General features: G+C 43.6%; 1 protein-coding gene across 1 annotated transcript in view; it reads right to left on the reverse strand.

The window, feature by feature from the left end:
• myo10l1 (myosin X, like 1) overlaps nucleotides 1-11,843 on the reverse strand; it is a 42,790-nt gene extending 30,947 nt beyond the window's left edge. Inside the window, 1 exon segment of the mRNA XM_062397701.1 lies at nucleotides 11,437-11,843. Within this exon segment, the coding sequence (XP_062253685.1) occupies nucleotides 11,437-11,457 (21 nt within the window). The 5' untranslated portion in view covers nucleotides 11,458-11,843.
• Nucleotides 11,844-12,699: the final 856 nt, after the last annotated feature.

Here is a 12,699-nt window from a genome sequence, read left to right on the forward strand (position 1 = left end):
CCATCATACATCACTCACACATGTCGTCAGAGGCAAATTGGGATATTGTAACTTGCCCAAGGACATGCAGAAAGGGGAAGACCGGGATCAAACTACTGACCTTTTAGTCGGTGGACGGCCCGCTCCACATCCTGAGTGACAACCGTCCCCATAATGAATTGATTTGTTTGGTCAATTAACAAAACAGAAATCATCAACTATTCAATGTAGCTTAACATAACTGATTAATAGCAGTAGTAATTCATTTTTTTTTGTGAAAATATCATCACATTTACAGGTTTCAGCTTCTAGATTCTGAGGGTTTGTCACTTTTTTCTATGTGTCATTGTAAATTGAATATTTTGCTGGGGCTTAATAGGTAAGTTTAATGGGCACATTTCACCATTTTCTGATTGATAAAACAATGGAGAATATGATTACAGCCCCAATACCATCCCATTCCCATTCTCTGTATTGTGCAGCTGATCTCACCTTCATTTATTGGAAAAGTTTATTGGAAAAGTATTGACAATGACTGACTTCTAGTTAGAAGTTTAGTCTAGCTTATAGACATAGCTACTTAAATGTGAAGAATGAGAAGAAGCTGGAGTCCTGAAAAGACACCAGATGTGAGCATCCGCATGAACCGAGCAGCAGGGGATGGACCGAAATGAATTGTTGTAGCAACAGATGGTCCCACACCCCGGAGCATTGCCTGACAACTGTAATTTCAGTCTTTTTCTCCTCTTTTCTCTCTTTTTGTTTTGCGTCTCTTTGCCTTTGTCTTGCACAAATACACAAACACACAAACACACACACTCACACACTGATGATAATAGAAACCCAGAGTTGTGCCCCAGGATACAGAGCTAACCAGGCAGAGAATTATTCAAACTCACACACACAGTACACCACACTGTACATGGACGTTACCCTAATTTGAAGTTAAGTCGCAAAACGTGAGGTCTGGGGGGGGGGTCTGCTTTTGAAGTCAGACCTTAATGCTGCTGCTGTTTTCTAAAGATAAACTCTTGTCATCAAAAACAAATCAACAGACTAACTAAAAAAACTGATATTACAATTTTGTGTTATGATGCTTCTAATGAAACTGTGGACTAGGCGGTGGACTAGTGGCAGAAAGTTGGACTGTGGGCAGGAAATCAGACGGTGGTCTCTGGTTCGAAATCCACGGAGTGACAACAAAAACAATATATCTGGACGGACAACACCTGGATCTGTTCCACACTGTCAAAGTGCCTACCCCACCCCACTGTCTAAGTGCCCCTGAGCAAGGCACCTTACTCCCCTAACACCTGCTCCCTGGGACGCCGTGCATGGCTGCCCACTGCTCTGTGAGTCCTCCTGTGTTCACCAGATGGGTCATAGCAGAAAACAAATTTCCCCCCTTGCATTTTGTGTGTGTGTGCATGTGTGTGAGACAATAAATGTATCCTTATCTTTAAGTCTTTAAAATCTTAAAATCTTTAAATCTTTAATCTTTACACTGACGACGTTTAACGTTTTTCTGGGTCTGGCCGAGCTCCGTAATTCACTCACAGACTAAATGAATTCACTGCATGTTAAATTAAATGCTAATTCACTTTGCATGAGCGAGCCTCGTACATCTAGAATCTCTCGGTCGACTGAAAAATTCAAGAGCCTCCTCTGCTCTCTCTCTCTCTCTCTCTCTCTCTCTCTCTCTCTCTCTCTCTCTCTCGCTCTCTCTCTCTCTTGTTCTCTCCTCAGCAACTCTCTATATATAGATCTCTCTCTCTCTCTCTCTCTCTCTCTATCTCTCTCTCTCTCTCACTCCCTCTCTCTGTCTAACCAGCCACATTCCTGCACACAGGGCCCTTACAATGGCGATGATGCTGTGACTTGACCTGATGACCTCCCTCAGGCCGTGAGGCTCCATGCTCACAGCTCAACATCTCTTAACTACATCCTGTTTTAACTGATAAAATGACCTTTGACCTCACTTTAGGCCTCTCATTATGCTCCCTGAACGCCCGCTCTCGTGCCATAAAGAACACTTTAAATATATAACCTCTTCTTTCTCTGTGCAATTTCGGCCTCGTTCTCCATAAAGAAGAATATAATTGCCTTCTCTTATCCGTCTCCACTTTAAGTAAATGGGTGTCTAGTCTCCAGATCGATGTACTCAGTCCGAGCCGTGTGCACTGGGGCAAGCGCAGCGAAAGGGAGACGGAAGGTTATGAATGACCTGCCATCATTACAACCTACACCCAGCAACACCCTTGTTCATCACCTCCTCTTGGCGTCCTCACGTCTCCCCTCCCCCTCGTCCATTACAGGCCCCAGATAGGCAGCAATGGTCGTGCATGACAACAAACTCCAGGTATGTCTCCGTAAAGCGTGACATGTGTAAAGCTGTTTTCAGGGATGACCTCTGGACAATGTCTTGCAAATTGGCGGGGGACGTTTTCTGGAGTTTGCTCTTCACACAGGAAGAGCACAGCAGGAGATTGTCCCGGTCAGACGCGTTCACAAGAAGAGGGAAATGTCCGGAACATTCAAGCAAGGAGTGGCACCTGGTTGGAGAATGCAGGAGAGCTGGCCCTTATCACCGAAAGCTCTAGAATCCGGATTTCTTTCCAAGTCGGCGTCATGGCACCTCTTTCTCATTGTACAGAAGAACTGGTTTGGACCTTTGCGTATCACATACACAACATGTCAACTTCTGTGCATTTCCTGAAAACAGCTTACGCCTCTCACTCTTTCCCTGATCTGTGAAATCCAAACCGGAACCCGGTCAACCCCCCCCCCCCCCCCCCCCCCAGGCCTCCAGCTCCGTCTATCATCATTTAGTCAAGCTCCATTAAACCTCAACTCTCCTCAATTGTCACTTTACCCCTCAAGCACGACCTCTGACCTCGCATCTCACACCCGGCTCTCTCTCAACCAACAGGAACCAAAACGTCCAGTTCAAGAAAAGCTCTCAGGTGAATTTCTGTGTGAAGGTCAGAGGTCACTCCTTGGTGCCATGTTGTCCAACTGTGAGGAGTCTAAAATAAATGATCGAGTACATTGAACGATTTATAGCTTAATCCTCTCTCAGCCATTTGTCTTTCCTCTGACTGACTGACTGGATGAATGCACCACTTATTCATAATGGAAAGACCTGGCAGCTATTGTAGAAACATCAGATTTATCAGGTTCATGAGAAATACGAGGGAAGTCGAGCTCAGAATCAGACTAAATACTATACAGCTTTATTAAATTACTAATGTTCTTTACCAACAAAGAAAGTTCAGAAACCTGGACACAGTGTTTGAATACCACAGTATCCTGCTTTTCTACTTGAATCCTCCAGGTAACATATTGTAACGGGCTGGGTTTATGTTTATGTATGTAACAATAACAATATCTCAATACCAGCCTAAGGTATTTTAAAACAGGAAATTGGATACTGGCGTGAATTAATGAATTCTTTTGTTGTTAAATTAAACTTCTCTGCTAAAAAGATGTTATCTAGTTTGTGAAATCTGCAAAAGACAACCAAACTTGCATCCAGCTTCTTATGTAGCTGTTGGCTACATGTCTGTTCGATTTTCTGACTACACAGATTTTGAAAGCAGTGTCTCTTTGGCTCTAAAATCTGTATCTGTCATCAGAAATTCCTTGAAAGCACAGGAACTTTTCATGAACAGTATCTGTTTGCAGCTGCATAATAGAAAAATCAGATCTTTTGAGGATCTGACTGTCATCCTGTGCAAGAAAACAATATCTTCACATACCTGGAATAGCTACACTCAGTCAAATGTTCATTTTAAATGAATAAAGGCTTATTATTTACAGATGATAAAAATAAAGAAACAGAGATGTTTGTCCTTCTGGCAGATTCATTATGAAGAGACATTTTTCTTGTTTGTTATGGTGAGTGTAAAGGCAACAAGACCCCGACCTATGAACAGCTGCATGATTGTGTGTGTGTGTGTGTGTTTGTGCTTCTGATAAAGGCCTCGTTCATGCTCGGGTGATCACAGGGACGACCGTGCCATTTGACTGAGGCATCGCCCTGGAGTCTCTGATGTGCTGAGAGACACTCATGCCCAAACTCACACTGGTGAATCCTGATTGCAAACGTACACACACACTATGAACCTCAGACTGCAGAGAAAACAAGACTCACAAGTGAAGATCAACACAACCTGTCTTTTGTGTTTCAAGAGACAATCGTAGGAGATATGCAAAACGCAGAAAACGAGACCAACAGTTAAAAGTACAGAAGGTTGAGGAAGACACAGACGGACACAGATAAATAAATGATGAAACAAACAGCTGACTGGTCAACCACCTAATGGAAGATAACTAACGACCATTGTAGTGCTTGGAGGACACAGACAGATCTCATGAGACCAAAGGTCAAGGTTGCATTCACAGCTGACTTTGAATGTGTGTGTGTGTTTGTCTAGCTCTCAGCACACACATCAATAACAGTTGTTACTTGACCCACAACGTCAGAGCCCCATCTGACACACAAACCCAAGATTCACAAAAGAGAACTAGAACTGAATATATCACCCATGTCATGGAGACGTCTACTATTGTGAGACAGGTTTATACATGTGTTTATAGTCAGATATTGTGAATGTAATAGTGTTGCAATTGTGCAAGATACGGTCACGCAATTATACTGGTGTGTAGTTGAGCTCTTGAATGAAGGGCGAGTCTGATGATGGGTGTGGTCCTTTGTGCTTGGTCAGAACGTCATCATGTTGACCGTCATGGCAGCTGGTGTGAGGCCATCGCAAACTAGAAGCCAATAGTTCAAGCTAGGCGGTCAGGGTACGACTTTCTTAAAAATCAACATTATCACAACCTCCTCCACTGTTGCCACGTTTGTTGTTCTCACAAACTCTTGACTCTGCGCTGTCCACTAAGGGATGTATTTTTTAACAACCATGCCAAAGTCAAGGATGCATGTTTTCATACGTAGAGGCAGCATATCTGATTTTTGCGTTTGCCACTTTTCTTCCCATCTTTATCTAAACAGTTTCCACCCGAACAACTTCTCATATGAACCAGTCCTCCTGGACTCCTACACTATGTGCTGCAGAGTGTTGTTTCTGTCCTTTTGGCACAGGTGACAACACTGGCTGTCCTGCAGGTTGTTGTACAGTACATGAGACAGATGTCTTAGCTCTATGATCTAGACCCTGTGTTGCAGCCCTGTCTGTGTTAGCGACCTAAACTGTGTCAGTCCTGTCCTGTTAAAGGTGACAATACAATCACCTTTAATGGAATATCAAAAGCTTTCAGAGGATTACGGCTGCTGGAAGTAGAGCAACAACATGTGTTTATGTGAGCGGATGTGCGTGTGTGTGTGTGTGAGTGTGGGTGTGAACGTATGGGCGTGAGTGTCACCTGACGATATGAGTCACATCTGACAGTGACATAGATTACAAAACAAATGGATTCCAGGGTTAGGTGTAAAGAATATCATCTTTGAATCAAAGGTTGCATAAGATAACTCACTATTATTTCACTTTAGTAGATTTACAAGCAATAAACGTATATTTTCGGGTTCCACGCTCTTAAGTGTGAATATTTTAAGCTTTTCTCTGTCATGCATGATAATAAACTGAATATACTTTGGTTTTAAATTATTGGTCAGACAAAATAAGACGTATAAAGAGACTTTGAAACTATTATTTCCTTTACTGATGAATGAGAAAATAATCAATCAACATGAATTTCTAACTTTATACAAGAAATATCATAAAAGCAGAATAATAAATGTCCTTATTTAAAAATGTCTCCTTTTCAAATCCTTTCCAACCCAACAAAATCGCCTCTGCGTCCTTTATGACTAATGTAGCACAAAAAAAGAAGAAGCTCACACTCGGAGAGAAGCCATCAGGTCAAAGCTCCCCCCCACACACCCGCTCTTACAGTGGGTACAAGAAAGTGGTGGGAGTGTGTGTAGAGTGTTCTGTGTTTGGCTGCGGTACAGTTGTTCTGGAATATGTGGAGTTTTAGGAGGATAACCTTTGACCCTGTCCTGGATTCCAAAACCAACACATGAAAGATTTATCCAAAGTAAACCAGATCAGAGTCCGCCGCTAAATTACAAGCAGGGATAAAGGAGGCAGATTGGAGCAGCTGTTAATGTTGTTTCTGTGTGTGTGTGTGTGTGTGTGTGTGTGTGTGTGTGTGTGTGTGACCATGTGTGTGTGGGTGTTTCTACAGTGCAAATCCTCTTTCGGGGGCCAGTTTTGAGCAGTGAGCTAATTATCACATTCTCTCTCATCTTGGATTTAACTACAGTCACACCCCCCCTCCCCCCCTGGCAGCCTGGCAACAAGACTCCCCGGCAACAGTGTGGAAACAGGGTACCATGGAAACAGCCTCTCTCCTCCCAGCATTGGTGGATGTCGGGAGATGGTGTTTAGGTGCAGAGGATTGTGGGAAATGCTGTCATGTTTTCTCATGTATGTGAGCAACTCTTTGTTTTATACACTTGCATGTATTTGGCCTATATTTCTCATTGACTGTAGGTGGGAGGAGGCATGTGTTTTGGAAGTAGCTTAAAAAACTGGATGAAAACCAGATTGTGTTGCCAGTTTCCAATGTAGTGCATGTCTGACCTAAATGACCTAATTCCCTCATAATTTATCTGACAGCTCTAATAACTGCAGCAGAAACTATTTGACCGAGGCAATAGTACAATTACAAATTATATTACAGTCATTTTAAAAGTCATTTTAACAGGCAAAATGGCCAAATTCCATTGTTTCTTTCCAGTTTCTCCTGTTGTGTTTTATGTGATTGTAAATTAAATATTTCAAATTTAAATCTAAACAAGACACTATTTCATCTTGGGTCTTTCTTTGGCATTTCCAGTATTTACTAATACAGATGATCAACTGATTCATTGAGTAAATAATCAATAATGAAAATAATTCTTAAATTGTTAGTTGCAGCCCTCAAATTTTCAGACAGTAGTCCAGAAATCAATTTGATCACACTATAACTAAGGAAACACAAATGCAGTTAATAATACAAAACATTAAATACCATCTAATGAAGAATTCATTGTTATATAAATTGTTCAAAATAATACTAATAATTAATAAAGATATACATTTTTTTCATATTTCCCAGCTCCAGTATGCCCCTCTAAGAGAAGCATACGTTTCCTAGAGATGTTGTCTCATTCACACTCCGTAAAACAGCTTTAAAGCAATTTGACCGAGCTTTACTCTCACAGAACAACCATGAGAGTGAGACGGGTGGAGAAGGAGGAAAATGTGAAGGAGTGGAGAGACAGCGGTGGAAAAATGCCAGGAGGAGGAGAGAAAGTGGTTGAGTGAGCGAGATGGAGAAGCTCAGAGAGAGTGGCCGCAGGGAGAGAGAGAGAGAGAGAGAGAGAGAGAGAGAGAGAGAGAGAGAGAGAGAGAGAGAGAGAGAGAGCGTCAGAGGGAAGGGAAAAGAGAGGAAAGAGAGAGAGAGAAGTAAAACTGATGCAGCTCCTGAGCAGAACAAATGTGTTGGGAGCTGCTGAATATAGGTCACACATCTCCACTGACTGCTACCTCCCCTCCGCTGAGAAAGCTTCCCGCAGTATGTGCTTCACACAAAAACGCTGCATAATTTGGACGACAATCTATGGACAAGGCTCTGCTATATTTACCCGTATAGCTTTGTAAGTCAAATGAACTGCACTAAAGAAATGACCGAATTTAAGATGCAAAGAAAACCCCCTCGCAGCAGCTTCTATATTGCAGTGTTTGCATTAAGGTTTCACAGCTCCTATGCAAGCAGCCACAAAGAAGGCCTCCGGATTATTCATATTTTAACAGGGCTCAAGTTCATTGCCTGAAAAAAGTGACCCTTCCGAGTGAGACCTCTTTCCCCTGCTCTGTAACCCTTCTTAATATGGTGTGCAGTGGCCACTCAACAAATTACAGTTGTAAATAATAATTTACAGCCTTCTAGAGGGGAGCGAAGGAGAAAGGGAGGAGAGGGCAAAGACAGGACAGAAAGTACGGGCTATAAAAAGAGAGATATGATAAAGCGAGAATGACAGAAGGTTTGAGATAATGTGTCACGCCCTCGCCAGCGCTGTTCCCTCTGCGTTCACACCTGTCCGTCACCCGGCTATCAGTTCATGGCGGCAGTGCACCTGTAATCCTGTCCAAACTTATCACCAACACAAAACATAAAATGTCACGAGTGAGACCGAATGTCATCTACCTCCCCCTCACACACACACACACACACACAGAGACCCAGGTGTTGAGAACACAGAGTATCTTGATGTAGCTTCTTGGTAAATGGCACAGACATCACACTCCTCTGCTGTAATCTGAACACGAAGGCGTGAAGATCTGTAGTATCCAGGATATATGCAACTTCTCTTAAAGTAAATATAAGAGACATTTTAGAGAGATCCTCAAAGTGGTATAAGAAGAAAAATAAAAGGAAGAAAATATGGAAATAAATCTTTGCATTGTTGCTATAAATTGCCCTGACATACAGAATGTATTTTTGTGTAACATTTCCAATTTTACTCTATCAAGTAAACCAATCACTGCCAAATCTATTTCAGTAGCTGTTGTCTCAGCATTTGTTGTAGTAGATGTTGAAGCATCTACTGTCTGTATCATGTGTAGGACTTCTCACCTAGTCTACTGTCTTTTGTCGTCTCTGTTTGTGTTTATTATTTTCTAAAGTTCTTGGAAGTATTTGTAATGCAGTGCTGTGTTTGGGTGATTCCCTTATTTCCCCTCGACCTTGAATCTACCATTGTGTATGAAAGGTGCTTTATAGATAAAATGGCCTTGCCTTTACTTAATGTGGTTGTAACTATGGCTGACAATGTTAAAAAATAGAGTTGAGATCTACTCTAGAAAATTCAAAGCATAGAAGTTATAAACTGAGGGTCAGTTGCATCACAAGTTCTTAAACTAAAATGTGGAAAATCAACTAAAACAGTCATCAGCACAAAAACTATTTATAAAGTCTTATTTAAGCCCATGTGAGTTGTGACTGCTACGTAGCTAACATGAAGATGAGATGTTTGACACATCTGACCTGACACTTGATCACAACTGTTAAATCGTGATGTAAACCTGGAAGATTTTTGACTTATATTTCACAACATACACTAAAGTAGGGAATCTAAAGTTGATGATTGACCTCAAATCAGCCACGTGTGCAAAACCAGATGTTTCCATCTCACACTAAACTGCATAATATATACAGCTGCTCTTAAACGCATTCTTTTCCATGTAGGCCTCCTGAATATATAACGGTACAGTGGGTTAACAGAACTTCCAGTAAAGGTTACGTACTTTCACATTTCTCTCTCCATCGAGAGTGAGTCATAATTCCTAAGAATAACTGATATAAACCAGTGCAGGTGTAGGTGCTGTATGCTGGTAAATGAATGTTGATGTATTTTTTTCCAATAGCCTTGTTCATATTTGATTCCCAACACTTGTTCCTGCAATATACGGAAAAAGGGATAATATATATGACACAACAAATTCAAATTCATCCAAAAATTACATTCAAACATTCTGCTTTTATGTTTTAATGTTCCTCTAGTATTCTCATTGTTGCCTCAAATGTGTCCAAAGGAACATTACTACTGTTTTCCATCTACCGTAACCAGAAGAGGATTGGGTTGTGTTTTTATTTAGAGCACTTCATGTCACAGCAACAAGCATATTCTACTACTGACCAACCATTTCAGAAATGAGGGGATTATACAGTCGTCTAATGCCACCTGACATTTCATGCTTGGCTGGCTGGCCGGCTATCATGTTTTCTGCATGGGTTGAGACAGAGACAGCCAGAGAGCGGTCAGCTGTTCACTCTTTCTGGTTTAGAGGATGGACAGAGCGACAAATGGAGGAATGCTGCCGGGATATAAGACTGAGGGATGGAGTGATCGGGACAGCGGAGGAATGAAACTAAGTGGATGTGGGACAGACCACTCCCGAGAGGATTGGATACTCAGTGTCCCTCTGCATGAAGTCATATTTCTGGGTATCAGAGGCGTGAGCCTGAACGTACATAACTCAATAAGTCACTCCATTTTCAAGTCTCGCATTGGCTTTCAGAGTCTGTGCTGTGCAGGGCTGCAGGGTTGGTTATGTGGTGGTCTGAGAATCAATGGTGGGATCGATCTATCGCACACAGACTGATGGGAAATGGAGCAGCAGAGATGGTTGTAGCGTTTTGCTGTGTTTCTGTGTGACAGTAACAGTTGTCACAGTTGTGTCGTGTCACCATTTACCCGTCTTATTGTAAATATGACACATAAATGCTGCGACAGAATAGGCCTTGTATGGACACCGGTGCTCGCCGTGGCACACACACACACACACACACACACCCACACACACACACACACACCAATAAATGGCACGACATCGCTGCCAATGTGAGAGGCATTTAAACCCATATCAGATTAACTTAAGAGGGAGGGGGATAAGTAGCTTGGAGAGGGCGGGTATTCAGGGGGGGAGGACAGGACAAGTTGTTTCATCAGATTGTGTGAATGTGTGTGTGCACGTGCCAGTGAGTGGCGTGAAGATCACAGTGCAAATTTGGGAAGGGGGAGAAAACTTGATCTGTCCTGGTTTAACAACAGTGAGGAAGGTTTGTCAAATAAATCCCACGATGAGAGGAGGCCCTGGGAGAATGAACGGGAGGGTTGAATTACTGATTTACCTAATATTCAATTATGACACCAGTTTTCAACCCCCTCCTGTCTCAAGTAATTCACTCACACACGCACAACTACCCTTCCTCCTCCTCCTCCTTCCTCTTCCTCCTCCTTCCACTTTCCAGATAGCCACCCTCCCCCTCCTCCTCTTCCTCCCCCACCACCCCCTTTCCTCAATTCCTGCAGAAGCGTACCGGCCCCTGCCCACCATGTAGATGCCCGATGCATCCCCGACCATGGAGAGCAGTGGCAGGGTGCCTTCCCTCCCCGGCAGCATGGTGTTGCTGCTGGAGGCCAACACGGTCTCATATATACCCTCGGTTGACAGATTGGCTTTAATCCGAGAGCAAGCCTTATGGATGCAAAAGCCCGTGTCAGCTCTCGTTTGGCCAATTTATGTGCGGCTCTGCTCGGAATTCTTTCACCCAGCGAGCTGGCCCCACAGGCCCCTTGCGCTCTGCAGGGATAATAAAATAACAATAATCGATATATGGATGACCACGCACTGACACGGGCCTATTCCTTGTGTGTGTGTGTGTGTGTGTGTGAGTGGGGGAGCACTCAGGTAATGGCTCAAGTCGAGAGAGGCAAAGCAACACCTGCCCAAACCGAACCCAATGTGGATCAGTGAAAAACAGAAAAACAGCAGCTTGTACAGGTCGTGCACGGGTGCAAGTCCAAGGGCTGCATCAAACGCTTAATCTGTCATTCATGTTTAGCTGAACACCGGTGACACATTTTCCGCCGTGGCTTACCTCCGTGAAAAACGCTTCCATCCTTCCCTACACTCCTCCCAGACGACGCGCGCCCGGCCCCGCAGAGCGCAGACACCGGCTCAGGTTACGTGTGCGCAAATCTCGCCGACGGAAAGGGCGAGCGTGCCTGTCGAGATGGGGGGAAGGTAGCGCTGCCTCCTCCGTGTTGATGTTTCCCATTCACCGGGCGTTTGTCTTCATCTCCGGGAAAAGCTGAATATGCTCACACACCCGCGCAGGCACCTCAGTAGCGTTGGCTCTATGCGCAAAGGAGACGCCACATGAGGAGAATCCAAGGAGGCTGTGATGAAGTATTGCAAAAACGTCCACGCCGGGGAGCCGCTGCAGGAGTGTCTAATTGAAGCGGCCCAGGTCCTGCCTCCTTTCAGCGTGCAAGTGTGTGTGCATGTGTGTGTGTGTTTGTGGATGTGAGTGTGGTGTGTGGTGTGTGGGGTTGAGAGAGAGGACCAGTCCGGGGGCAGAGTGAGCTCGACGCTCTCCACCTCACGCACCAACGGGGCGGTGCAGACTCAGCCTCTTCAAATGCACAAACACACACATCCAGCTCATGTGTACACACGCCAGCAGACATACAAGGTGGTGCATTATGAAGCTTGACTTGACTGCAGGTTGAGGGCTGATGTGCACATCTGGATTCTTATTTTTATCTCCAGTCAGAAGTGGGATCAGGGAGCCTGGTTTGTTTTTTGGGGGGAAACTGAAGAGATGATAGAGCATCTGTCCCACTTGGCCCTATTACAGGTGTTGATCCTGAAATGATCCAGACAGCAGCTCCAGCCTCAGTTTCAATAAACTATTGTGTTTCGTGTCCAAAAGAAGATTAAGCGAGGATTTATACAACAGGAAATAAAGGGTGTAAACAGTATCACCCTCCACTTGACGATTTCAGGAAAAACAGCAGCTTTTACTGAGGCGGGCTGAGCTTCCTGTCTTTCATTCCTGTATACTGTACATAATAAAAAAAACAAAGACAGTGGTTTATAGGATGGTGTGTGGGTTGGTTGTTTGGTTGGTTTGTCTATGGGTGGGTGGGTTGGTTGTTTGGTTGGTTGGTGGGTTGGCTGGAGTGTGGGTGGATTGTTTGGAGCTTTTTGACATTTCACTGATTTGCAAGGAATTTAACTATTCAAGGGTCTGGTATATATATAAGTGTTTGTAGTTTGGTGCAGATCCAAATAAAAACCTCATATGTATGGTATAGTTACAAATCAGGCTGTAAACCCGTATCTACCTTCAGTAGAT

The sequence above is a fragment of the Platichthys flesus genome, chromosome 10, assembly GCF_949316205.1.
Source record: "Platichthys flesus chromosome 10, fPlaFle2.1, whole genome shotgun sequence".
Classification (NCBI taxonomy): Eukaryota; Metazoa; Chordata; class Actinopteri; order Pleuronectiformes; family Pleuronectidae; genus Platichthys; species Platichthys flesus.